The sequence below is a fragment of the Panthera onca genome, chromosome E3 (assembly GCF_046562875.1).
Source record: "Panthera onca isolate mPanOnc1 chromosome E3, mPanOnc1 haplotype 2, whole genome shotgun sequence".
Lineage (NCBI taxonomy): Eukaryota > Metazoa > Chordata > Mammalia > Carnivora > Felidae > Panthera > Panthera onca.
Window position 1 is genome coordinate 40,332,244 of NC_138354.1, and position 27,999 is coordinate 40,360,242.

A 27,999-nucleotide genomic window follows, 5' to 3' on the forward strand; every position below is an offset into this window, starting at 1 on the left:
AGGCCGTTAGGGGCGGGGCCTGCGCTGACGGTCTCGCGGCGGGCGGCCGGCGCCGCGCGCTGTGGAGAGGCGGCGGAGCGAGGGCAGGGCGGGCGCGAAGAGCCGCGGGGGCGCGGCGGCTGAGGTGAAAGCCGCGGTCGCGCCCCGGCCGGCCTGGCCCGGGCGCGTGGGGCCGGGGACGCAGGGCACTCCTTGGGACCCCGAGCGCGCGGACCGGCGCGGTCTGGGAGGGGCGGCGCGCGCGAGGGGCCTGCGGCGACGCGTCGCGCGGGGCGAGTCGGGGTTCGAGTCGCGCGGCTCTCATTGCCTTTGCTTCCCCCTGCGTGCGGGGCGCGGCCTTCCGAAGCGGGGTTCGCGAAGCCAGCTGGCGGGAAGCGCTGTCGTCGCGGCGAGGGGACTCGGCGGCCGCGTGTCACGGAGGGTGGCCGGCGGAGGGGCGGGGGTGCGGCGGACCGCGGCGGCGGCACCACCACTTAAGTTGGCCCCGGGGCTCGCTGGTCGGCGCCGAGCACCTGTGCCCCGCAGCCGAGCCGAGAGGCGCTGTGGGGACGCGGCCGGGCGTCGCGGAGCCGACGAGGGACGCCGAGGGCGGGCGGGGACGCGGGCAGGGCGGCGGGAGCGGTGTTCTCTGGAGACCGGCAGGATGTGCGGAGCCTGTCTCGGGAAGAACCGGGGAGGGCTGGGGGGCTCCTCAGGGTGCCGGGGTCGCGTCGGGGGGACTGAGCGGTTTTGGGGGGCGTGGTCTGGCAGAGGCCCGATGAGCTGGACGTTCCAGGGCTGCACCTCCGCGTTGGGACGGAGCTCCGAGCGTGCGACCGAGCGAAGTGTTGAAGGAGTTCTCTGTGGTGTGGAGAGGGGAGGGAGGGGGAGGCAAAGGTGGAGGTAGGGAGGAGTAAGGAGGTCAGGGGGATGGAGGAGGGCGGAGGAGGGAGGGGGAGGCAGAGAGGGGTACGGAGGTCAGGGAGGTCAGGGTCGTGGCGCAGGGCAGGGCGTGGGAGGGATGGGGGAGGCAGAGAGGGGTAAGGAGGTCAGGGGGAGGCAAAGGTGGAGGGAGGGAGGAGTAAGGAGGTCAGGGGAGGGAGGGGGAGGCAGAGAGGGGTAAGGAGGTCAGGGGGGTGGCGGAAGCCAGCGGATTCAGGAGGCAGTTGGGAGAATGCGCAGGGCCGGCCGGGCGGTTTGGGATCAGTGCCTCCAAGGACAGGATTTGGTGGCGGCTGAGTCTGAGGCCGGCTCCACCGCACCGCCCCTGGCACCCAGGCTTCCCGAGTAACACACCCCTTCTGGGCTCCGGAGAAAAAAGTCAGCGGGGTGTGTGGCAAGGGCCCGCGTCCCCCCCTCTGCTCCTGACTGTCATCCAAGCCTGCTCAGAATTGGGGACGATGGCCTCAAATTCAGAGGGTTGGTAGGGTTTGTCCTGAGGGTCCGGCTGTGAGCCAGACGCCTTAGAGCCCGCAGCGGGGCCCAGGGCCCAGCCATGCCCTCACGAGGCCTGAAACAAGGGGCCGGAGGGAGGTTGCCTTTTATTTTTCTTAGTTGCTTTTGTTTATTTATTGTTAATTTTTAAATGTTTATTTTTGAGGGAGACACAGACAGAGCATGAGTGGGGGAGGGGCAGAGAGAGAGGGAGACAGACTCGCAAGCAGGCCCCAGGCTCCCAGCGGTCAGCACAGAGCCCGACGCGGGGCTCGAACTCACGAACTGCGAGATCATGACCCCAGCCGAAGTCAGAGGCTCAACCGACTGAGCCCCCCAGGCACCCCAATGATTTTGTTTTTAGAAATCATCTTTCATTGACCAAGTTTGCCTTTTTATTTTTTAAAACTAATCTCTATACCCAACATGGGGCTTGAACTCACAACGCCAAGACCAGGATTCGCATGTTCTACTGCCTGAACCAGCCAGGCGCCCCAGAAGGTTGCCCTTTGAAAGTGGGAGGAGGGCCCTGAGCTCAGGAAGGGGAATTTGGGAGATGGGGGGTAGGGCAGCCCGAGATTGTGTTGCTGTGTCTGATGTCTGTAGCGTAGAGCCAGCTCGGAGCAGGCACTCCCCAGCTGTGCCCCGTGGCATTGCCACCGTGTTCCCTCTACCCTTGCTAAGGATCTGGACCCGTGGCCCTGAGGCTGTACACATCCAGTCCTACCTCTGACCCTCTGTTTTCACTGCTGCTCTGAGGCTCCTGGGTGAGGGACCAGCTCCCAGCCCTGCCCATCCTGATGCAGGGCCTGTGGCAGATCAGACGTAAATAAGTGAAATTGAATAAATTACCAGTTCGATGCAGCTGACAAAGGTCGCTACACTGAAACCTCTTACAGTACAGTGAGTGATGACCCTGAGGGAGGAGCTACATCCGATATTTTGATATCATTCATTAGATATTGAGTGCTTTTTATGTGCAAGGTAGCCTTGAAATACACTCATGAAAATCTCCGAGGTGCCATCCTTCCCTCATGGAGCTTCCCATCTAGAGATGTGGGTAAAACACTACCTCTCCCACACACAGTGTAACCAGATTTGAGGTATTTACCAACAGAGTTTGCTGTATTTCCAAAAGTAGGATTTATGCTAATAAATATTTAAGTCTGCAAGTGTCCCACTGAATCATCTTTACCTGAAACTCTCAACTTGCAGGGTGCTCAAAAATTGCTAAATTTACATGTTTTGGGGAAGTGAAAGTTAAAAATTACAACCTAACTATATCATTCAAAACTGTAAAAGGACTTTTGGAAACATGTTTTTTACAGGTTTGATCTGTACTGACTTATGTATCACTGTTAAAATAGAAACTTTACCCAAAGACTGAATAAAAAATCTGAGGCTTTCCTAGACGATTTTTTAAAATCTTGGCACTTTTCATGGTTTTTTCGGTTATTTAATTTATGCATTCAAGTTATGTTTTCTGAAATGTAGGTAAAAGAATGGCCAATTCCTTTGCATCAAAGACCTTCACGGCACTTGCAGATCTGTATCCAAATATGGCTAACCTGGTAGGTTTCAAGATCTAGCGGTCTGGGTCTCTAATGAAACTATTTGGTAACATTATATTCCATCCACATTATTGACTTGACACGTGCTTATATAATTGATAAGATACTCACTGCATCAGTACCATTATTAGATAGTAGGTACCCCTAAACCGCTTTGAATTATGTCAGCGACATGAAAATTAGTCTCTCTTTTGGTTAGAGGGTAGGGCATTGTAGGTCTGATTAGCAATTGTTCAAAATAATCAAGTTGAGTTGTATTGTTTTAATTAAATATTTACTAACAGCTCCAATTTAGCATAATAAAATTAAAACATTTTTACTCAGCAAGATCTATTCTCTGACCAAACTGTACTTAAGTTATACATTTAAATACTTATCAATAGGCTCCTTTTATGACCTAAAGGTACACGACAGATATAGTTGTGAAATATTATGTGAAAATTCATTTTTTACTGAAGGGCTGCAGGGGGAGTCCATCATTTCAAATATACGAAGACTTATTTAGTCAAACAAAATCTAGATGGAATCCTATTATCGTAAGGTAGTCACACCCCCTTACCTTCCCTGCCCTAGCAAATCTGTTGTTTATATCTGGCATTTACAAACCCGGTTTCTTAAAATGGGATTAAATTTACTTGTAACTGTAATAATGTGTAATGAGAAGTTTGTTAATGTTAAAAAATAATTGTTGCTATTATAGTGTTTCTTGAAAGGTAAGCTATTTGTTAATTTCCTCATCGGTTAGAAAGTTGTACTCGATATTTCCATTAGGTGTATTTTTACAACAAAATTTGGTGAGATCTGCATGCATATGGAATTTAAGAAATAGCAGTGTGTCTAAATGTAGTGAGACTAGTTAATAGCTCAGCTAGAATGTGGTAGTCTTGAAAGTATGAACATATTTTAAATGTAACAGATTATTGCAGGGTTAAAATCAGCTGCTAGAATTAGTAATGTAAGTTTAGGTTTATCTTTTCAGGAAAACATTTTTATTTCTTAAAGTACTTTTTCAATTTTTCTTTGGTAGTCACTAAAGAGAACGTTAAAATGTTTAAGGAGATGTTAATATCTTTAAGGTTAAGATCTAGGACTGCAGAGCATAGATTTATTAGCATTAATATACAAGTTTTGTTACAATCAAATTTATATTACCGTTTAGCATGTTTGGATTACAAAGCTAAGCAATTTTATGTGGCTTGTTAGAAAGTCCTATATTAAGGAAAGCTTTGAAGACCGTGGCAAATAAAACTGTATATACATGTGTTTTGAATGAATTCAGTAAGAATGGATAGCAATGGGCAGTGACTGCACTCCACCTAGTGATTGAAAGTAAAGTAGAAACTTGCTAAGTATTAAATGATTATATTTGCAGTGGCAGTTAACTGTCTTATTGCTTCGTACTATTCCTGGTGGAATTGAACATTTATGAAGTTCTTTTAGATGTTTGTCTGGAGTAAATATATTTAAATGGCTCCTAGTCAAAGATGTTTGTTAGAGCCAGTAAAATATAACAAGTCCATGAAATTAAATTTACCAGCTACATCTGTGTTTAATATTTGTCTTCTATAACCCTTTTGTTTTTCAGAAAATAATTGGTATAGTTATTGGGAAAACAGATGTCAAAGGCTTTCCGGACAGAAAAAGCTGAGTTCTGGTTGACTCTTTGCTTCATTTTTCATCAAGTGTGGCTTATGACTGCAACAAAGTATATTTAAGTTATTGAACCTCTCATGCCCATTGAACTTGAGGGCAATGGCCATGCTCTCTATTGTATGGTAAAGTACTTGATTTAAGGCCATATGTGGAAGGACGTTAAAATCATTTTTAATGACATGTACAGCTGTGTGGCCATAGTAAGGACTCTACCTTAATGATCACTCTCAGCCTCAGAGGTGCACATACACAGGTACAGCTAAGACAGAACATGACAAAGGACAGGGGTTTTGAGCACAGATGTGTCATGATAGAGTCGTGTTGAGGGAGAGAAGTCCAGCAGCACATCTGCATATTTATTCAACCAGACCACCCAGTGGAAAAAATCCATTTTTTGTATGTGGAAAATACAGTTACCTTTGGTTTTAGTGGTTCTCACTGAGTTGTTTGACCTGTGTAAAGCTTTTAGGACTGTGAAAACATAATCCAAGACTAAAATTAGATTTTCAAAATCAACTCGTTTTCAAACTATTGTAGGTGACACAGAACAACACCATATAAAATGCCAAAACTAGCGACGCATTACTGTTAGCTTTTCAAACATTAGTGCTGCGTGTTAAAGGTTGCAGTCTGAGTGCTTCTGGACAGCTGGAGGGAGGTCAGAGCTCTCATTAGACAGAAATTTTGTTTGAATCACCTGAGTAATTATGCCTATCTTTTTTTGACTCATGGTAGCTTTCTTTTATTTCATGGAATTAAAAAAAAAATTTTTTTTTAACGTTTATTTATTTTGGAGTCAGGGAGAGAGAGCGTGAGTGGGGGAGGGACAGAGAAAGAGGGAGACACAGGATCGGGGGAGGGACAGAGAAAGAGGGAGACACAGGATCGGAAGCAGGCTCCAGGCTCCCAGCACTCAGCTCAGAGCCCGAGGCAGGGCTCGAACACCCAGACTGTGAGATCATGACCTGAGCCGAAGTCAGACGCTCAACCGACTGAGCCACTCAGGCACCCGTATTTCATGTGGTATTCTTACGTTTGATGTAAATAATGAAGATGTCGTCTTGCACCCATGCTTGTTTACACCTTCACTTATTTCATCATGATTAATTAGATAGCATTATCATTTGAATAGTTTGAGCAAGTCCATATATCTGTTTTCAAAGCTCTAAAAGGAATAACTTAAAATACATGAATTAGAAAAATGTCAGTATTTAAACATTTGCTAAAATCACAACAGTGAAATACAATTTTTACCTATCAGACTGTGAGGGTAGAGGGCTGTTCCTGTGGTGTTTGACTACTTTTTATGCGTATATGCACAAAACTCCTTTTGGAGACAAGGCGTGCTTACTGACTTTAAGGAAACATTACACATGTATTAATATGTTTTCACTAAAAATTCATGCAGTTACAGAAAGTTATATAGTTGAAAAATGAACTTTTTAATTCAGCCCCCAGCTCTTCTGAACCTAGTCTCCTTCCCGAAGGTAAACGCTAATAACAGTTTGGTAGATACCTGTAATTTATACATGTATGTTAGGTTGTATTTAAAAACATTTTTTTTAATGTTTATTTTTTTGGGGGGGGGGTGGGTGTTGGGCAGAGAGAGAGGGAGACAGAATCTGAAGCAGATTCCAGGCTCCAAATTGTCAGCACACGGCTTGACATGGGGCTGGAACTCAATGAACCAACCATGAGACCGTGACCTGAGCCAAAGTCAGTTGCTTAACTGACTGAGCCACCCAGGTGCCCCACTTTTTTAAAAAAATTAAAAAAATAATTGTTTTAGTGAGAGTGAGTTTAGGAGAGGGACAGAGAGAAAATCCCAGGCAGGTTCTACAGCCTGACGCGGGGCTCTATCCCACAACCCTGGGATCTTGACCTGAGCCAAAATCAAGAATTGGTTACTCTACCGTCCGGAGCCACCCAGGCATCCCATGGTTGTATTGCTTTTTTAATCAGCAAAAAAGCAGGGAAGAAATTTTATTTCAGGGGGAAAAGATGTTCCTGCTGACCCCTAGTGGCGCATTTGGTAGCACACATTTATTTATTTGAAGTAATTTAGATCTGAATTACGACTTAGTTTAAAATAATACCAGTAAGAGAGAAATGCAGAACCTAAGCTACTATCTGTATGGTTCAAGCCTATGTGTCATTTCCCTCGAAATCCACAGGTAACTGGGGAAAGAGAACAGAGGGGCCAGTCGTGAGGGGAGTTACCGACTGGCAGCTTTGAGATTCATACAGGCATAACATCGTAGAATTTGTATCTGAAATAATATTTTTACCATGTGTTTGAGTATGTTTGTTATCATAATGATCCTGTTTATTCAAACTTAAGAGTTTTCATTTGAAACATGAAAGCATTGGTTTCCCTTAGATGTTGGATCAGAGAGGTACACTTTCAGTTTTACCATCCGGGACTCACCAGCCCATTTTGTAAATGCAGCGTCCTGGGGCAGCGAAGCCTACATCAGATCTCTTTCTGACAGCTTTAGGATTGGAGAGTGTGGTAAGTGGGCATTGGTTCTTAAACTGTTTCTGTTAGACTATTATTCCTGTGATGTATTTGAGGGAGTCAAAATAAAACACGGTTCCTAATTCTCAAGAACCTTATCAGAAGGAAGGCGTGCAGCTTTTCATTGCTTGAAATCCATTAATGTGATACTCCTGTATTTTTACCAGGTAGCTTTACGATCTTTGGTTTCTTTCCTTTTTGAGTTTGCATCAATACCTGTTGTGGCAATAGCCATGTGTCTTTCCACAAACATGATAAGGCTGCCAAGTAGCTTTTGATAAAACATAATGTTTGAATTTTAATGGCACTTTAAGAAGCTTTGCTTTCGGATTCAAATACCAAGTCTTTGGTATCCTTTGCCCATCCCAGGATCCCTCTGATGGGACAGTGTACTGTAATAAAAAACAAGGACTCTGGAAACAGATCTGGGTTCAAATCCTGGTTCCAACACTCATTTACATCATGGCTTTGAGGAAATTTCTTAACCTTGTTGAGCCTCAACTATGCATTAGTGCCCTGTAGATTCTCGTGAGTGTTAAATGAGGTTGTGCGCCTGGTGTCAGTGCAGAACTTTGTCATCCGGTGGGTGGCAGCTCCAGCCTTGTGCGGGAGACAACACGTACACCAGCCCTCTTTCGTGGTAGGAAAAAAAGGGGAAGAGTAGTGCACATAATTGAACTATTCCTCTCCAGCGCTGCGGCATCCAGCAGGGTACTACGTGTTCCTGTGGCTTAGCACCTACTCGTACATTTATTCCCTTGTCTTGTGAGCTGGCAGCATTGTTTGTAGTGTCTCTGTAACTGAGTGATAACATGTGGACTCTGAAGGCAGAAAACTGTGCAGACTTCACAGGGCCCAGGACAGTGAGACACATTTCTTGGATGAATGCCAGTACGTTAGTTATGTGGAGCTCAAGATATATTTTGGTTTTAAACCGTATGTGGATGGGTGTGAGGGTGAATGAGATAAGGGATTCTGAAAGCATTAAGGTTGACGATAATGATAAAGCTAAGTAGGATCTCAGTGTGGTGGAGTGAAAAGATTACAAATTTTGGATCAACAAGTGTAAGTCTAGCTCTACTACTTTCTAGATATAAAACCTAAGGAAGTTATTTAACCTCTGTGATTTCTTTATTTGTAAAAAGGGATCATCATGGAGTGGTTGCGTGAGGAATTCGCAAAACAGCACAGAGAGGTCTCATGTAGCCCATAATGAGGAAACAGAAGCCCTAAAATGTTAAGTCATAAAGCTGATGAGTCATGGAACTGAAATCAGGAGGTGGATTTTGTATCGCTCTTTCTGCCCCAAGGCTCTCGTTTCCCAAGGCGACAGTGAATGGGGTGAAGTTCACTTAAAGTATACGATTTATGGAAGGGCAAGTCATGACCAGATCACATGCTGAGTGTGACTAGTCAACAAAGCAACGTTAATGCAGGTCATCAGTTGGGATTGAAACCCAAAACATAAGAAATGTCATCTGGGATCAAATTGATGGTCAAACCCTGGGCTTCTGTGCCTCACGGTGCCATAAGAAAAGGACCATGAAGGATGGGTAACGCTGACTCAGAAGTTAGAAATAACATTGTAATGTTCATTGTTAGGAATACCTGTTCTTTATTTATCTAGTTACTCTTCTGTAATAGTATCTTTTCCTCCTCTTGTAGTGATCATTGAAAATCCTCTCATCCAACGAAAGGAATTAGAAAGAGAAGAAAAATTCAGCCCGGCAACTCCTGGGTAAATATTCCAGCACAGAGTCAACGCCTTTGTGCGAGAGTGACCGTCGCTGTTAAGTGCCTGTGCGTCAGGTTAGCAGAGGGCTTACTGAGGGTAGAGGCTTCAGCCTGAAAATTAGAAGTTTAGTTCTTCCTCACAGTATTTACCTTTGATTGTGAAGTAATGGACGTTGATACAGGAGTACACGAAAACTGGCTTTGTTACTTTTATTCTCGTGCTTAGATTTAGACAAATTTGACTCTAGTCACATTAAAGCTGAGCAACAGGAAGGAGAGCTAAATCTTGTAAGTCCTGTATATGTGTCATAGCAAAAAGGTACGACTCTGGCTACATGCCTTACTCTCTTAGTTCGTGTTGTCTGGAAGCAGAGCCAGGAGGAGCTTTTGTGTGCAGGTGGTGGCTGTCAGGGGCCGCCTGTAACAATAGGGTCAGGGTAGAGCAGAGAGGCGGCTCGACCGGAGCCAGGAGGGAGCTCTGGAACGTGAGTGGCACCCCTGAAGGAAGGGTAGTGGGCTTCGGGCCCCGTGTTCGCAGGCCACTGGCGGCGTTCCATTCCCCGCTGCTGGCATTTCTGATGGAGGACGGTTCTCCAGAGAAAGGTGAGGCTGGTACAGGGCTGTCAGTGGGACAGAGTCCCACTACACACATACCCTCCTCCCTTCCATTCTGTCCTCGTCATATACCAGACCCCAGTTCTCGTTTCTGTGCAGCCACACAGATCTCTTTCCACTTTCTGAACACACTGGGCTCCGTGCACCGACACCACATGCATTTCACTTCCCTCTGCACAGAGCAGTCTCCTCTCATCTGCTTTGGACGTTTGCTCCTTCTCCTCAGTGAAGTGTCCACTTGAACGCCACCTCCTTAGGCCTTCTCCATTTACTTTGTGTTAGCGGCCCTGCCAGTCCCTCGCTGGGACCTCGCCCTTTGCCCTTATCATCATAACCTGCGATCTGAAATGGTTTCATTGCTGTCTGTCCCCCACTCATACCTGTGAGCTCCATGAGATCAAAGGTTTTGTCCGTCTTCTTACCACTGTATTCCCTCTGCCTAGACTAGGGTTTGGCACATAATAGCTCTCGGCAGATATTTATGGAATGAACGTATGAATGGATGGAGGGAGGGTCAGGATGAAGAGCATTTTTGGTAGAGGGAACAAGCATGAAACCTCCTGGCATTTTCCAGAACAATTAATAGTAGGTTGAAGCATAGGAAACTGTTGCTATTTGACTATATTTGGTCTAAAAACTAGTGCGGGTGCAGGTGTACGTGTCACTCTCATCATCTAGTATCTGATGTGGCTGGAATACAGGGCAAGGGCAGGGAGCAGTGGGAGGGAAAGCTGGAGAGAAGAGCAGAGAAACCTCACAGGCAGCTCTGCCTGCCTGCCTGCCTACCAACTTCATTCTCTGGCGATGGCTAGCCCAGAAGGTCTTTGAGCTGGGAAAGAATATGTTCATATTTGTGGTCGAGGAACATCACTTCAGCTACCTGAGCGGGGAAGGAAGCTTATGAGACAAGGCAGTAGTTGGGGTGAGAAGTGATAAGATAAAACCCTACAGAAGTAGGGGGGGTGGTGTGGGAAGAGGGCCTGGGTTAGAGGGCTGGACAGAGGCTCCTGGAGGGGACTTGGGAGTTGATTGGCTGCACGGGGAGAGCACCTCGATTCAAGTTCAGTATGTAGATGTTGGGCATCTACTCCACAGAGAGCATCATAGGAAGAAGCTATGCACGGTCCTGATGCAGGCAGGGCAGGGGGTGTCAAGAGATGGCAATGATGGGACACCCCCACCCTGACATTTCAGAGTACTTTTATGCCCCTGTTTCACAGAGAACAAACCAGAAGCTCAGAGTTTTGGGCAAGGTCAGAAACTCGTATGCTTACAACTCAGGCACGGATTGGTCATCAGAACATTTTCTTAATGAAAATACATTTTAGACAAAAAATATTGTACAACATTTTTCACTGTTTCTGAGGGTACAAATTGTGTTGATATAGTCTAAGTCACAAGCAAAAAGATAATTTAATGTGAACCTGGAAATATTTTTCTACTAGAAAGTCACTTGATATTAACTATTTCTGTGTGTGTTTACAATTTAGCAACTGTAAACTATTGCTCAGTGAGAATCACTCCACCGTAAAAGTTTGTTCCAGTTATGAAGTGGACACCAAGCTCCTTGCTCTGATATACTTACCTATTAAAGAGTCTCGTGATTACTATTCACTGGGTGATATTGTTGCAAATGGACACAGTCTGGATGGAAAGATTATTAACGTGCTTGCAGCTGTGAGGTCGGTGAGTTAAAGCCTCAACAAAGCCAACCTCTCTTTGGCAGGGAGTCCTATCACTGCATTTCTGTTTGGAAAGTATTAACCAGTTGGAGTAAATTTTCTTGATCCATAGTCACTTGAATTCAGAAAATGGTACCAGTTCTCATCAACATCAAAGTAGCATTTTATCTGTGAGTGAGTAGCAAAAGAAAATCATATTTGAGTGTGAAATGCAGCACACTCATAAATGATCTATCTGTACGAGAGCTTTTCATACTTGGGTTAAATAAAGACACGAATGGAAAGGGTAAATTCATTGACTTGAAGATCTGCAGGAAGTCTCCTGAAGGAGTGGAAGTTGGAAAACTCATGTCGTCCATTCATGTGTGTGCTCGTGATATCCTGAGATGGGGGTGAGAATATCCACTGTGTGGCCGGTCTGTGACCTAATGCAGGCGTCGTGGGGTGCTGCGGAGCCCCTCACCAATGGCACATCATCGTCTCTCTCTCACAGTTGCTGCAGTGAGTTTCAAACTGTTGGTCAGACTAGTCACTTGGCAAGCATTTAGAGACAGATCTCAAAAGTAAGGTTTCAGGGCCCCTGGGTGGCTCAGTGAGTTAAGCATCTGACTCTTGATCTCAGCTCAGGTCATAATCTCAGGGTCATGAGTTTAAGCTACTCTGCTGGGTGTGAAGCCTACCAAAAAAAAAAAAAAAGTTTCACTAAAAAAAGCTCATGAAGAAGATGAAAGGAGCAAGACCAATTCCTCAGTATATATAGTGATGATAGTCAAAGACCATATATATACGTATATATATATATATATATATATATATATATACGTATATATATGTATATATATATATGTATATATATGAAATAGCCTTGGGTATTGAAGATAATGTAGATAATGTTGTAAGTAATTGCTCATTGCTTTTCTGTATTAAATGACAGGGTTGATTCTCCCTGTTGACAGACCTGTGATGGTGAAGCCACGTCTGCTTTGCTGTCCACCTTAGCCCCAGCCTAGCACAGTGCCTGCCACATAGTGAGTCCTCAATATAATTCAGATCAGAGGAATAAATACCCTATATGAAAATACTGAAAAACAGAAGCGGTGCCTTGGTGGCTCAGTCACTTAAGCATCTGACTTTGGCTCAGGTCATGATCTCACAGCTCCTGAGTTCAAGCCCCACGTCAGGCTCTGTGCTGACAGCTCAGAGCCTGGAGCCTGCTTTCGATTCTGTCTCCCTCTCTCTGCCCCTGCCCCTGCCCCACTCATGCTCTGTCTCTCTCTCTCAAAAACAAATAAACATTTAAAAATTTTTTTAAAAATAGGAGAGATCTCCTTCTGGGCAATTTATCTTGTTAAAAAAATTTTTTTCAATGTTTACTTATTTTTGAGACAGAGAGACAGAGAGGGAGACACAGAATCTGAAGCAGGCTCCAGGCTCCGAGCTGTCAGCACAGAGCCCAACACAGGGCTTGAACTTATGAACCCTGAGATCATGACCCGAGCCTAAGTCAGACCTTTAACCAATTGAGCCACCCAGGCGCCCTGGGCAATTTTAGCTTCTTAGGTAAAGGCGAAATATGATCTCAATTTCCCTGCAATTCCATATAATGCCATTATATTACAATGTAGTAAGAATTCTCTAAAACTCAGTATCGAGTATAAACAGAAGCCTGTAACAGCTTTTCCTGCTTAACCGCCGTGGGTCTGGTACTCTCTTTTCTAGGATGATGTTACCTCTTTGTTTTCCCATTCTTTCTTCTGCCATTTTGCTTCCGTCCCTCTTTCATTTCCTTTTCTTCACATTTTAACCCTTTCTCTCTTCTTTCTTACGTCTTTCTCTTCACTTTAGAGGCCTTTTCCTGTAATTCTCTTGTGTGCTGTGGTATGGCAGACCTCTGTCCTCCTCGGGCTGTCCTTTCCTCCGACTTTCCTTCTAGATCCTGCTCTATTGCTGGCAGCTGTGTCTTTCCTCAGCTCCTTCCCCTGGAGCTCAGCCCTGCCAGGAGATGCAGTGGTGACAGTAGCTTAAGGAGCAGCCGGCTGACTGCCCATGCTTGGGCCACTGCTATGCGGCTGTCAGAGGGGCCGGCTCTTAAATTTGAGAACTCCCTGGGGGGACAGCAGGGCCCCTGAGCTTACCTCCACTTCCGTGATCTTCTTATCCGCAATGTGGGTCAAACGAGATGGGGGTCAAAGTGCCCTCCCCTACGTCCCTCATTTGGTCCTCACCACCTTATCTCTATGGAGGCGGCAAAGAAGGCATTGATACCATACCTGTGCTAGCAAGAAGAGGTTGCTGAGGCCTTGGAAGACTGAGCTCATTCAGTCACATATACTCCATGCCAGGCTCTGAGCCAAGCCACGGGGATCACAGGGTGTTGAAAATATACTTTCTATCCTCAGTGAGTCCACCTAGATGCCACCCAGGGGCTTGTCTTGGAGCATTGTTTTTGACATGTTGAAAACATCCCATAGTCTTAAAGCACATATTTCTGTACCTCTCTTCAATCAAAGTGTGTAACTTATAACTTCAGCTAAATATAACTAGTTTAGATAAAAGATGTTAAAAAAAGTTGTTTTTTTTTTTTAATGTTTGCTTATTTTTGAGAATGGGAGGAGAGGGAGGGGCAGAGAGCGGGAGACTCAGAATCCGAAGCAGGCTCCAGGCTCTGAGCTGTCAGCACAGAGCCTGATGTGGGGCTCAAACTCCCAAACGGTGAGATCATGACCTGAACCGAAGCTGGACGTTTAACTGACTGAGCCACCCAGGCACCCCAGAAGATGCTTTCTAAAAATGTTTGTGTGTGTGTGTGTGTGTGTGTGTGTGTGTGTGTGTGTGTGTGAGAGAGAGAGAGAGAGAGACAGAGAGACAGAGAGACAGAGACAGAGAGAGAGAGAATCCCAAGCAGGCTGCACTGAGCCATTCAGATGACCCCTAGATAGAAGATTCTTTTAAAATCACCAAATATATAGTAGTGATTCTTTCTATTTTGATATTTTAATTTGATATTTAAAAGGTAAAGATTTGAGTACTTCCATTAACAAACATTTAAGTACCTCTACAACTATAGGTGAAGAATAATTATTTCCTTCCATTCCTAAGGTTGGAGAACCAAAATGCTTTACAACTTCAGACCGAAGAAAAGGCCAGAGGTGTGAGGTGAAACTCTATGATGAGACGGAGTCTTCTTTTACAATGATATGGTAACCTCCCACATCTGTTCCAAACTGAAATCCCTGCTGTTATCACCAAGACAGAATGCTTTTGTTTCACCAAAAAGATGATGGATTTCATAGTAGGAGAGGGGTAATGATTGGAGAGAAATAATTATTGGAGACTTTGCTCTTGTACATTGACTTGTTACACTCTGTGCTGTAAGATTAACTTAAAATGAGATCTTTAGACAGCACGGGATTGTTTAGATGGACTCCACTGTGACTGGTTCATTCTTGTTCTCTGCTTTATAACAAACAATGATTTATTTGGTCCCATTGGTAATAAACCAGCCAGATTTTCCCTGATTGCCTGGGTAGCGGCCTGGAGTCAGGCTGTGGGAAGATGGTAGAAAAGCAAGTGTGGTCCCAGGCTGCACCTGGGGCACCGTAGGGTAGGACGTGGCATTATCTAGACTCCAGAAGCCAGGGCACCAAAAAAACAAACAAACAAACAAACAAAAAAAAAAAAACCATTAATGTGAAACAGGTCTTCAACCCATCAGGTCCCCTGAACAGTTTATCCAATGTGGGAGCCCTCTCTTAATGGTCTGACAGACTTTAAAGGCTTTCAATTTGTAGTCACTCAGTTCTAACTCGCCTGGAGTGACCTAAGTAGTGGGCAAAGATGGAATTGATGGGGCAGAAGTTGTTAAAGATGAATAGTATCAAAGGAATGATTTATCACGCGGTTGTTAAATGCTTTGTGAAATAGACCGTGTATCCTGCAAAATGCAGGAGAAGCCAGCATCCTTAACTTGTGCCTTGATAACTTGGGGAATCGTTAACTCCAGCCATTAGGACATTCTTTTTTTGGTAAATAAAGTGGTCACTGCCAGTTTTCCCTGATGTATCTGACTTTTGCTTCTTTTTAAAAATATGCAGTTGGGATAATGAATCTATTCTAGTTGCACAGAGCTGGATGCCACGAGAAACAGGTATGATACTGTGATGATTGTGTTCACTGTTTGTCATTTTTTATACCCCCCCCCCCACACATAATAATTTTAAAATGGCTTTTTCCCCCTAAACAGTAATATTTGCCTCAGATGTAAGAATAAGTTTTGACAAATTTCGGAACTGCATGACAGCAACAGTAATCTCAAAAACCATTATTACAACTAATCCAGGTAAAAGGCTCTCTGAAATTTCTTATCCCTTTGGAAATGTCTGTCTGACACATTTCAGTATTTGTGCAGTATATTTAAGAATGAAAACAATGCTTGGATTTCATTTGAATTAAAAGTGAAAACTGCTTTATCTGCTTTACATTTATATTTCTTAAATTTGCAGCAAGCTATCTCTTTGCTGTCTTTACTAAAGAAATGTGAAAAACTAGATTCATTTTTAGACTATCATCTCTTGTAATGATTTCTGAGAGATCAATGCTATTGATTGGATTACCTAAATTTCTGTTTTAAAAATAAATTCAGTTTTACTATATTCAAATAATTTCATACTGGAGTACTGAGAACATATACATAGTATCATTAGTTCATAGCATGAATGAAATACCCCTAAGGCCCACGGGCGTGGATGTTGAAAGCAGTCACAGTTTAGTCCAGCATGCAGTCTGGGGAGCGGGATCTGGGGAGACGTGAGGGGTTGGTGCCTTTAAGGACCCTCAGAGCACTTTGTACTGCAGATAGAATGCTTAGCCTGGCACCAGAGCCGGAATGACCCTTCACAATCTCAGGAAGATGTAAATACGACAGCGTTCCCTCTCGAACAGCAGCTCACTCTGCCGGCCACTAACAGAGCATCGACACTGACCGGGAATTATAAAGCAATTTTCTGTCTTTGAGCAAACCATTATCAGAATTTTTTAAAGTATGACCTAAAGCGACAAGACTCTGTTGTCTCCGTAAGTGCACTGGACCTTGCACATCTGCCCAGGGACGCCGTGTCCCTGAAAGTGGTGTTGTGGAAGGTGATGTGATGTGCCCTGGCTTGCCTTCGTTGAGATCTCGTCTGCTGTGCACATGCTGTGTGCCAGGAATTCTCCTGGGGTCCAGTGACAAAACACAAATGTCTCTGCCCGCGTGATGCTCACGTTCTAGCAGGAGAGAGAGATAAGAAACAACAAAGATGACACATCTGTGGATTATGAAGTATTTAAGAAGAAAAAGAGGAATGGGGTTAGGAGGGGCCAGAATGACATGGTGGGTATAGGGCAGGTTGGCCTCCTTGGGAAGGTGATATTTGAGCAGAGACGTGGTGAGGCAGTGAGAGGGTTAACCACAGGAAAGAGCGCCAGGCAGAGGAGCAGCCAGTGCAAAGGCCCAGAGGCTGGAGGGAGCCTGCTTGTGGGCAGAACAGCAAGGAGGCCAGTGTGGCTGCAGCTGATGGAGCACAGGCAGAAGGAGGTGTCAAGGTCGGAGGGGAGGGTGGGTCTCAAGAAGGCTTTATAGGCTAATGAGAGGTCATAGGGAAGGGGAACCAGGTCAGGATTTGGAGCAGAAGGTGGCATTTTCTATGAACTAAAAGGATCGCTCTAGCTGCTTTTCATAAATCGATGGTGGCACAACCGTGATCTATTCTCAACATTTAGGACAAGACTGCACTCTTCGGTTCCTTTTCTTTCCATTTCTTTCCTTGAGGGGAATACTATGGTTTATTATTTTTAATAATTTATCAATATTAATAGTTTTAATAGTATTATATAGAGTAATGTCAATGATTAAAAAATCTCCATCCTTTAAGGGTAAATTAGGCCTGGGAAAATTTCTAAAAGACATTTGGGTTTGTCTGTTGGAAAAGGATATCAAGCTCACTAGGACAAAACTCAAGGCTAAGTTAATGAGACACATATTCAATGGATGTTGTCTATTTGGTTCTGAAAACAGATGCAAAGGTGAAATGTCAAAGTGTTTGAGCAATGCCAGCATCACTAGAATAGACACCTGTTTCTCAAAGAGAAAAGGAGAGTACTCAGGAGGGTGTGTGAATTTTCATGTGCATATTTCAAAAAAAATTTCAATGTTTGTTTTGAGACAGATAGAACGTGAGCAGGGGAGGGGCAGAGAGAGAGGGAGACACAGAATCCGAAGCAGGCTCCAGGCTCTGAGCGGTCAGCACAGAGCCTGACGTGGGGCCCGAACCCACGAACCACAAGATCATGACCTGGGGTGAAGCCGGTCGCTTAACCAACTCAGCCACCCAGGCGTGCCTCATGTGCATATTTAATCACCCTTATTTCTAATTTCCTGGGCTATTCCAGCCAAGTAGAAATCAAAAACCTCTACTGGCTTAAACTGTCATCCTAGCTTTGCTTATGGCTTTCTCTGCCCTGTGAGTGTCCACCACACAGGCCTGAGAACCTTGTCGTCGGCAGGGATCTTCATAGCCGCGCCTGCAGGGGGGTAGGGGGTGGGGGTGGGGGCCGTGGTTGGATTTCTGTGACCTCGGTCCAGCCCCTGCCCCTGTCTCCAGTGCCGCAGTTCCGTCCGTGGTTCTGAAACACGCATTCATTCACTCACTCACTTACAAATATCTGTTGAATGCCTTTTATTTGCCAAGCACTGAGATGATGTGAGTCCTTTCTGGAACAAGGCCGGACACGATGGATGGATGGTCAGATGAGTGAAAGGACAGTCACTGTACTGGGTATGAGAGCCTCAGGGCTAGAAAGGCAGAAGCGCCGCTCACAAGGAATTTCAGGATGGTTCTGTGAAAGCTCAGTGATAGGACTCCTGGTTGAACAGGAGCGAGGGATAAGTGCCTGCCTCTGCCCCGGGGCTCAGTGGGGAGGGGCCCCCTGCAATGGCAGGTCTACAGAGTGTTGGAGTGGGTCAGGGAGGGCTGAAAGGTCGGCAGGTGTTGGAGGTTGGGGGCTTGGGCTGAAGGTGTCGGGGTCACACGGAAACCTTCTGGTACATATTCTGACTATTCCTGAGAATACTTGTAATCCAAGTCGAGGAGCAAGGCTTTCAAATGAAATTTTTTTCTTTTCTTTTCCTTTTTTTTTTAATTTATTTAAAAAAATTTTTTAAACGTTTTTTTTTTTTTTTTAATTTTTTTTTTTTTTAATGTTTTTATTTTTATTTTTGAGACAGAGAGAGACAGAGCATGAGCAGGGGAGGGGCAGAGAGAGAGGGAGACACAGAATCCGAAGCAGGCTCCAGGCTCTGAGCTGTCAGCACAGAGCCCGACGCGGGGCTCGAACTCACGAACTGTGAGATCATGACCTGAGCTGAAGTCGGACGCTTAACCGACTGAGCCACCCAGGCGCCCCTAAACGTTTTATTTATTTTTGAGACAGGGAGAGACAGAGCATGAACAGGGGAGGGTCAGAGAGAGGGAGACACAGAATCTGAAACAGGCTCCAGGCTCTGAGCTGTCAGCACAGAGCCCTATGCGGGGCTTGAACTCACGGACCGCGAGATCATGACCTGAGGTCGGCCACTTAAACGACTGAGCCACCCAGGTGCCCCTAAAAATTTTTTTCTGATCAGAAAAGAAATGCATATAAAATTCAGAAAATACTAAAAGCAAAAAGGGAAAACAACACCTATACTCCTTCTATTTTACAAGAGAATCATTTCTTTGATACATACTCTTCCAGATAACCTTGCATATTTGTGTGTGTGTGTGTGTGTGTGTGTGTGTGTGTGTGTGTGTGTATTTAATTTAAAGGAAATTGTTCCACATAGTTTTGTAAGCTGCCCTTTAACTGTCTGGTCTACATCTCTTCACTGAATAGATTGCTGATGGCTGCACAATATCCTATTTGTGTTTTCATATGCCTTTACTTATTGAAAATCATTTTGGATCACTTGCAGTTATCTAAAAAGTGATTCGGGGCGCCTGGGTGGCGCAGTCGGTTAAGCGTCCGACTTCAGCCAGGTCACGATCTCGCGGTCCGTGAGTTCGAGCCCCGCGTCAGGCTCTGGGCTGATGGCTCGGAGCCTGGAGCCTGTTTCCAATTCTGTGTCTCCCTCTCTCTCTGCCCCTCCCCCGTTCATGCTCTGTCTCTCTCTGTCCAAAAATAAATAAAAAACGTTGAAAAAAAAAAATTAAAAAAAAAAAAAAATAAAAATAAAAAGTGATTCATTGTTTTTCACTTATTGTGCATTTTTGATTTAAGATACACCAGAAGCTAACATCCTGTTGAATTTTATAAGAGAGAATAAAGAAACAAATCCTCTGGATGGTGAAATCGACAGTTATCTGAAAGATTCCATAAATTGTAAGCGACCTTTAAATGTTATTTGGATTTTTAAAAGGAAGTACTTTGTTTTACACAGTAAAAGATACCATATTCTTATTCTGTAACTGCTATATTTCCACTTTTTAATCTCATGGGAGCTACAAACTTGAGTTGACTGTCTTTTTCTTACTCACTTTTAAGAATTATTTATGTATGTAGATAGGAGTCCTTTTTATCCTCTCAGATTGCTGGCATGCCCCACTCTGAGGCTTGCCTTCCCACGCTTTTACTGGTGTCTTATGACCAGAAAGTCTTCAATGAAATAAAATGAATTAAAATTCCCATTCTTTTCCTTTTTTTTTTGCTTATTTTTTTGTTGTTATGTCCATTTATATAATCAGGTTTAAATATAGCAGATATAATAATTTTTCTGTTACTTAACTGAACCTGCTACACGTTCTCATTTGAACTTTATAGTTTTTCTATTTGGATACAATCCTTTGGAGTTCTTTGAATACATAGAGAGCTGTTAATTACTTTTTATTTTTAGTAAATGCAATAGTTGATGTCTATACAGTTGAACAATTAAAGGTAAAAGCTTTGAAGAATGAAGGGAAAGCTGACCCTTTCTACGGGATTCTTTATGCTCATATCTCTACGCTGAACATTGATGGTGCAACCACAACTGTTGTTCGATGCCGATGGTAAGCAGACATATTACTGTCAGCAAAGTCATTCTTGTAAGAAATAAAGACCAACTAATGTTAATAAATTTTAAGCCCTACAAAAGTTAAAGATATTCTTTGAAATAACAGTGGGTATATATTTGAACGAAAGGTATAAATGAATAACCCATACTTAAGTTTCCAAGACAGACTACTTAGATAGAAAGATTATAATTGTCTTAAAATTTTTTTTAATGTTTATTTACTTTGGAGAGAGAGAGAGAGAGAGAGAGAGAGAGAGAGAATGAGTGGGGGGCAGAGAGAGAGGGAGACACAGAATCCCAAGCAGGCTCCAGGCTCTGAGCACAGTGCCTGACGTGGGGCTCGAACTCACAAGCCGCGAGATCATGACCTCAACTGAAGTCAGATGCTTAACCAACTGAGCCACCCACGTGCCCCAATAATTGCCTTTAAAAAAAGATTTTAAGTAATCCCTATACCCAGTGTGGGGCTCAAACCCATAATCCTGAGGTCAAGAGTCGCACACTCCACTAACTGAGCCAGCCAGGTGCCCCTATTACTGCCTTTAAACAACAAGTTCCTTTTTTTAAGAGTCTCATGCTCTACCGACTGAGCTAGCTGGGAAAAAGTTCCTTTTTTTTAAATATTTATTTTTGAGAGAGAGGTAGAGCATGCAAAAATGGAGGCGGGGCAGAGAGGGGAGGGCAGAGGATCCAAAGCGGGCTCTGTGCTGAGAGCTCAGCCCAACATGGGGCTCAGACCCACAAACCGTGAGATCATGACCTGAGCTGAAGTCAGACCGCTCAACCAACCCAGCCACCCAGGTGCCCAAGCTTTTTCTCTCTCTCTCTCTCTTTTTTAATGTTTATTTATTTTGAGAGAGAGAGAGAGCAAGGGAGAGAGGCAGGGAGAGAGGGAGAGAGAATCCAGCAGGCTCCATGCTCAGCATGATGTGGGGCTCCATTCATGACCATGAGATCATGACCGAACCAAAATCAAGAGTCAGCTGCTTAACCGACTGAGCCACTCAGGTGCCCCTATAATTGTCTTTTAAGGTAAAATTTGATTTGCTGTGTTTCTGTAGTCACAAAATAAAAAGATATAATACTGCCAGAAACTTCGAACTGAGATGACAAGTGACAGCATTTAAAAATTTTCCTTGTTTATTTTTGAGAGAGAGAGAGCACATGTGCATACCCACAAATGGGGGAGGGGCAGGGCAAAGGAGAGACCGAATCCCAAGCTGGCTCTACACCCTCAGCACAGAGCCCGACTTGGGACTCAAACTCACAAACCGTGAGGTCACAACTTGAGTCTAGATCAAGAGTCAGACACTCAACAGACTGTGCCACTCAGACGCCCTTAGCATTTAAAAAAAAATTCTTTTCAGCTGTGGGCGCCTGGGTGGCTCAGTCGGTTAAGCATCTGACTTCAGCTCAGGTCATGATCTCATGGTTCATGAGCTCGAGCCCTACTTCTCTTTGTCTCTGCTCCGTGTGGTATTTCTCTCTGTTTCTCTCTCTCTCTCTCTCTCTCTCTCTCTCTCTCTCTCTCTCCCTCCCTCCCTCCCTCCCTCCCTCCCTCCCTCCTTTCTGCCCTCCCTCGTCTCTCTCTCTTAAAAAAAATTATTTTCAGCCACATGGTAAATATGATTTCTAGCCTCTCCTAGGTCAAAGTTATTGTACAAAAGCAAACGCCAGTAGATTTAATAATCTTAGCCAAAAGATGCTTAGCAAGAAACATCTAGGACGTTACTATGAATTTTTGTAATTGAAAATTTTATTGAGATAGTTGTAGACTCACATGGAGTTGTAAGAACTAATAAAGAGAATCCATGGACACTTTCTCCACTTCCCTCCGATGGTAACATTTTATGAAACTATAGTATTACATCATAGCCAGGGTATTGATATTAATTCAATCTGATGATTTTTATTCAAATTTCACCAGACTGACATGCAGTCATTTGTGTGTGTGTGTGTGAAGTTCTATGTAGTTTTATTACATGTGTAGCTTTGTGTATCTACCACCACAGTCAGGATACTGATCTATGGATTTTAAAAACATTTTATGATTTGGTATTAAAGTTGAAAAAAAAACCAGTGTGGAGGTGGCGATGTATGTCAGGTGTTTACTTTTTGAAAAATATTTTTCAAAAACTTTTTGAAAATTTTAATGTCTTTCTCATTTTTTCCTACATCTTTAATATTGATACGTGAGGAAAAGCATCTGAAATTTAGCTTAAAAGTGATACGTGCCCAGACAAGAAAGCACCGTCTTCAGATCGCCCCTCTACTTGAGAAACTTGAGTCGGTCTTTCTGTTCCAAGTGGCTAAAGCAGACTGCTCCAAACATATGGAACAGCATGTAATTCCCCTAAAGAGAGAAGAGTGGGCTCCTGGCAGTACTAACAGCATTCAGGGTGTGAACTTGACCACCCCTGGGATTTTTCTGTCAACATGTGGAGGCCTAGTACAGAAGCATCATGTGAGCATTTGTCGAACCCGGGCTTTCCAGGGACAGGATATGATCCTTGCCCTCAGCGCCCTGAGCCAGGGAGACTAGACGGACGTACCTGCAGTGTCAAGGAATAGGCCGCGACAGATTTCCAGGGCTGAGAGCCTGTCCTGCCGCTGTCTGCAGAAGGGAAGGGGTGAAGGAGCCCCAGCAGGGGGATGCAGGGCAGTGGAAAATGGGATTGACCGCAAATTGTGGTGTTGCCTGCTTCTCCCGTCCGTCTGGCATCGCGTTGCTCTAAGGGCTCCGGAAGTCCTTCCTCTGGTTTAGACTTTTAAGGGAACGTGGTTCTTCAGCTAGAGATCAGGTTGGTCATTTACGCCCTCACCTGTTATCACTGTCTTTGTTTCTTTTCAGCTCGGGCTGTGGATACGTTATGAAGGAAGCATCCGGCCCCTGCACTGCTTGCCACCGAGATTCTTTGGAACTTAAATCTGCTTTTCGCAGCTTCCACTTGCTAATTGATGTCACTGACCACACAGGCACCCTCCATGCCTGCAGCCTCACGGGAGGTGTTGCAGAGGAGACTTTAGGCTGCACGGTAAGTAGCAGAAAGGAACATTGTTTAGAAATAATTCCAGATTGAATTCTCTTCCCCCAAACATAGGTTATTTCAGTGGACATTTGATAGAAATTAAGTCATTAATAAAGAGGTCTGGGGGAAAAAATCAGTCGTGATGGAAACACGCATTGCTTTAGTGAAGAAATAATTGCACGTTTGCCAATCACTGCTGATCTCGCTGCTGGGAATGGTGTTGGAGGCTGTTGGCTGCAGTGGAGAAAGACCTTCTCTGTAGTCACAGGGGGCAGAACAGCGCATTGGGGGGTGCTGATCGGTGGTGAGACAGGAGGGTTTGGCGACGCGCCACGACCAGCTGCGCAAAGTGAGCCCGATGCAGTCAGCGCACACGGTGGCCTCCATCGGGACGGCAGCAGAGACTTAGGGGCGTGTGGGCTTGATGACAGGCATGTGTTTTTTATGGTGAGAACCCGCTCCTGAAGTTTACCATTAAACCTCGGTCCCAAGCGGTTTCTAGTTTGTGAAGGGGAGTTTTCTGGACTGAGCCACCTGACTCCCTTCAGGGGTTTCCTTCAGAGCCTTTTTGACCTCTCCTCCATTTAGAGAATTGAGCTGTCACTTGTGTGAATAAAATCCCAGTCAAGGGAGCAAAGTGAAGCTCCACATTGCTGTCAAGATGAGTTATTTATACAGACTTCGGAAATGTGTGTTTGATCGTTTTAACCAGGTGAATGAGTTTCTTACAATGACGGATGAACAGAAAACAGCGCTGAAGTGGCAATTTCTCCTGGAGAGAAGCAAACTTTACTTAAAAGTTAGTATATTTTACAGTACTATGTTACTCTCTATATTCAAGTAATAAGAAAATCCTAGGGTAAGACCTAGAAAGTTCGGGAATTTGTTATTTTTAATGCCCAATTCCACATGTGCAGAAGGACTTGGCTACTGTGGAAACAATGCAAGTCATCTGTTTGGTTTTTTTTTTTTTTCCGTAAAGTATAAAGGGACTCCACAGGACACCAAAGAAATAGACCAGCAAGGGGTGCCTGGCTGGCCCAGTCGGTGGAGGGTGGGATTCTTCATCTCAGGGTTGTGAGTTCAAGGCCCACATTGGGTGTAGAGATTACTTAAAAAGAGGATCTTTAAAAGAAAGAAAGAAATAGACCAACAAAGACACTATCTGTTATGTTAACTCCAAGGCAGTGCACTGGGCTGTCAAAGCTGGTCCTCGTCCTGCCCCACCTGTGTGGCGGTGCCCCTCAATTCAGTAAGCAGAATTGGATGGCACGGTCACATGCGTGGGTGCGGGGGGCTACACAGTCTCCGGGTTTGAACTCTAATCCCGCCACTCAGCCTCTGTGACCCTCTAAAACGCTGTGATCCTGCTGCTCTAACCAGAGCAGGGCCACAGCATTGGGGGGAGGGGGTGGTGTCACAGAATCTTAGTATTAAAGGGGAAAGGGGACTGAGACAAACTCCTGTTGTTTTTGCAAATGCGGAAAATGGGACCAAGAAATACTGCTACTTGTGCCAGGTCACAGGTGAGATAGGGCTGCAGCCTACGTGACTCCTCTCCTTCTGCCAGTCTGAAAAGTTTTCTCCTTCACACTCTTCAAAGTTTTCAAGCTCCTCTTTCAGAGAATTATATCTGTCTGTATTTACTGCACGAGGACGTAACATCGAGAACAACCTAAAACATGTTCATGAGCACACATTCCTTTAACAGTCTGCAATGTCGTCATCTCATGTTCCATAGCCTCTGGAAAACCACCGTGTGTTCTGTGGAAGAATGAGAGTAAAAAGGCCAACCGCGTCTTAGTATAATCACGGAAGTAGTTGTGATCTCACAGAGACTCTAAAATAGTCTTTGAGAACACTGCATCTCCACCAGCCCAGCCTCAGAAGCAGGTGTTCCCATTTTCCAGTGGCTTCTTTCCTTGTGGCCTCAAGCATATCCGAGTGGGTTACTGACATGGAGTTACTTATGGTCTCACTGATATTTCTAGGACCTTGCTTTGAGACTTCTTCATTGCTAGGCCTAAGGGGGAAATTGCAAGGATATGCTGTGTCTCTTCCACCATTAGCATGGGTCCATGTGAATACTGTCCGTTCCCAACTCAGAATATACTCAGATCTATGACCGACTTTGTTTTCCCTCCAAGTAGGAGGTGCAAGTTGCTAATGAATTTGATCAGTTTAAATTCATGGCAAGTTACTTGCAGTTTCCCTAACTCAATTCAAACATACCAATAAATTGCTCTCAAGTAAATATTGTACCTTCCCAAAGAATATTTTTAAAAAGTATTTAAGTCAGATTGAACAAAGATTTTAAGCAGATATAAAATGGTCATGTCACAGGGCCACCTGGGTGGTTCAGTCAGTTAGGTGGCCCATTTTGGCTCAGGTCGTGATCTCATGGTCTGTGAGTTCAAGTCCCGTGTTGGTCTCTGTGCTGACAGCTCAGAACCTGGAGCCTGCTTGGCATTCTGTGTCTCCCCCTCTGTCTGCCCCTTCCCTGCTCACTCTCTGTCTGTCTCTCAGAAATAAGCTAAAAATTTAAAATGATCATAATACAAAATGTAATAAAGATTTTGGGGTGCCTGGATGGCTCAGTCGGTTAAGCGGCCGACTTCGGCTCAGGTCATGATCTCACAGCCCGTGAGTTCGAGCCCCGCGTCGGGCTCTGTGCTGACAGCTCAGAGCCTGGAGCCTGCTTCAGATTCTGTGTCTCCCTCTCTCTGTGACCCTCCCTTGTTCATGCTCTGTCTCTCTCTGTCTCAAAAATAAATAAACATTAAAAAAATTAAAAAATGTAATAAAGATCTTGAGAATCAAATACAATTTATCAATTATTTTAAATCAGTTAAAAAATGACAAAAAGTATTGTTGTACAGATGGGATATTTTGTATATGCATATTTCAATTAAAAATAGGGGTGCCTGCGGGGGCTTAGTCGGTTGAGTGTCCAACTCTTGATTTTGGCTCAGGTCATGAGCTCATGGTTCGTGAGATCGAGCCCCACACACTGGCTTCCGCGCTGAGTGTGGAGCCTGCTTGGGATTCTCTCTGTCCCTCTGCCCCTGCCTCTCTCTCTCTCTCTCTCTCTCTCTCCCTCTCTCTCTCTCCCTCTCTCTCTCTCTCTCTCTCCTTCAAAACAAACAAACAAAACTATGGCTACTTCAAATGGTTTAGTTGGAGGGATTTCAAAAGAAGGTATTTTAATGTTTTAAAACACATGGTGTATTACTACAGGTCCTTTTAAGTCTGATGTTAGTGTCAAATGATTTCCAAAAAGGGTAAAGCCATGACTGTCATACAAAAATAAAATGAACACATCAAAGATTTAATTCAATTCATTAGTTAGTGAAGAAACCAGGAATGTGTCCTCCCTGAATGAATTCAGAGGAGAACCGGGAGAAGAGGCATAAAGGCAGGCTACCAGCAGTGCTGAAGTGGGCTTCTGTGCACCTGCAGAGTGGTCCTTCTGCAGGGCAGAGTGGTCGAGTCCTCATCCAGATGGAGTTTATCTGGATTTCTCCGAGCGGGACCACTATTTGCTTCACTATCTGTTTCCTGCAACTTCAAAACCGCTCCATCAAGGCCCTGAAAAGTGCTGCCGAATGAGGCAGCTCCAGCGCTCGGGCCAGCCGCACCCCGACTGGGGGAGGGGGTGGGGACGCTCTGTGGGAAGGTGCCCACGGAGCTTCGTTGCCCAGTTCAGTCTTGCAGTGTTTCCTGCCAGGAGTCTTTTCCTAGTAGTCTTTGAAAGTAAACGAGCTAGCTGATGTGCCCTTCTGCCCTGCGTTAAATAAAATGTTGGTGAAGGTGCTTTATTGTCAGAAGGGAGACGTTATCAATAAAGCACATCACCACGTCCCCATAGCCTGGCAGATTAGGTCGCCACCACGGGTTAACATCTGTCACAGCTGCTGGCTTGACACACTTTATTTTATGCACGATTGTACACATGTAACCTCTGCACCCAACGTGGGGCTTGAACTCATGACACTGAGATCAAGAGGTACGTGCTCCACTGACTGAGCCAGCCGGGTGCTCCTTGAAGACACTTTAAACCCTTCTTTTTGTTAAGTATTGGATTTGAAACTCCAATTTTCCTACCAAAGAGAAATGCCATGAAACAAATAACATAGATTTTTACAAAATCAGCATCAGGAGCCACATCTGTAATTTCTCTCCAAACTGGCCCTGAGACTGGGACTCTCTCAGGTGTATGCTCACACCTGCAGAACAGCTCATCGTGGTTCTCTTGTGCTCACTGGTTTTCAACTTTATATACGTGGTGGTTTTTAAAGTTAACTCCCCCCCCTCTCTCTCTTTTCTCCCTGCAGTTCTTTTTATCACATAGAGCAAGGGGTGGACTGAGAGTTAGCGTGCTCTCGTGTAAGCTTGCAGACCCTACTGAGGCAAGCAAGAACTTGTCTGGACAAGGAAATACTTAAAACAGGGTATTTTAAACTCTGAACAAGGATATGAGCTTCGACTCCCTGGAAAGTGGAAAACGAGTTTGAAGATTATGGATGAAATTGTATTTTGTTCAAATGTGGTAAAAATGTTTCTATAAATTGTTATTATGTTACCTTCTGGAGTTGGTTGAGTGGGGTGAATCTTAAAATCTCTCATACAACCCAGCTCCTTTGTCAGAAGTCCTTTTCTTCCAGCTTTGCCCAAGTTGGAAAACGTTTGCATGAATTAATAAACAAGTTTAATCTTC

The 27,999-nt window shown here is 44.6% G+C and overlaps 1 protein-coding gene across 2 annotated transcripts; it reads left to right on the top strand.

Annotated features, from left to right (window-relative positions):
- The first annotated feature begins 13 nt into the window (after positions 1-13).
- Positions 14-27,999, top strand: MEIOB (meiosis specific with OB-fold). 2 transcript variants are annotated; one of them, XM_060648053.3, is made up of 14 exons: positions 14-124; positions 2,908-2,984; positions 4,570-4,627; positions 7,018-7,149; positions 8,821-8,893; positions 10,995-11,190; positions 14,286-14,386; positions 15,281-15,333; positions 15,430-15,525; positions 19,482-19,583; positions 20,095-20,248; positions 23,105-23,288; positions 23,995-24,081; positions 27,617-27,999. In XM_060648053.3, the coding sequence occupies exons 2-14, from the start codon at positions 2,916-2,918 to the stop codon at positions 27,725-27,727; spliced, it is 1,416 nt and encodes a 471-aa protein (XP_060504036.2). In that variant the 5' UTR covers positions 14-124; positions 2,908-2,915; the 3' UTR covers positions 27,728-27,999. The 2 variants fall into 2 exon arrangements, with proteins under 2 accessions (XP_060504036.2, XP_060504037.2); XM_060648054.3 differs by having other exon boundaries at positions 20,122-20,248.

Bases quoted from the DNA above. Each gene is read 5' to 3' on its own strand.
- MEIOB (XM_060648053.3), top strand. From the start codon at position 2,916: ATGGCCAATTCCTTTGCATCAAAGACCTTCACGGCACTTGCAGATCTG. The intron at 19,584-20,094 runs GTAAGCGACCTT...TTTTATTTTTAG, and splicing joins TCTGAAAGATTCCATAAATT to TAAATGCAATAGTTGATGTC. The intron at 23,289-23,994 runs GTAAGTAGCAGA...CGTTTTAACCAG, and splicing joins AGGAGACTTTAGGCTGCACG to GTGAATGAGTTTCTTACAAT.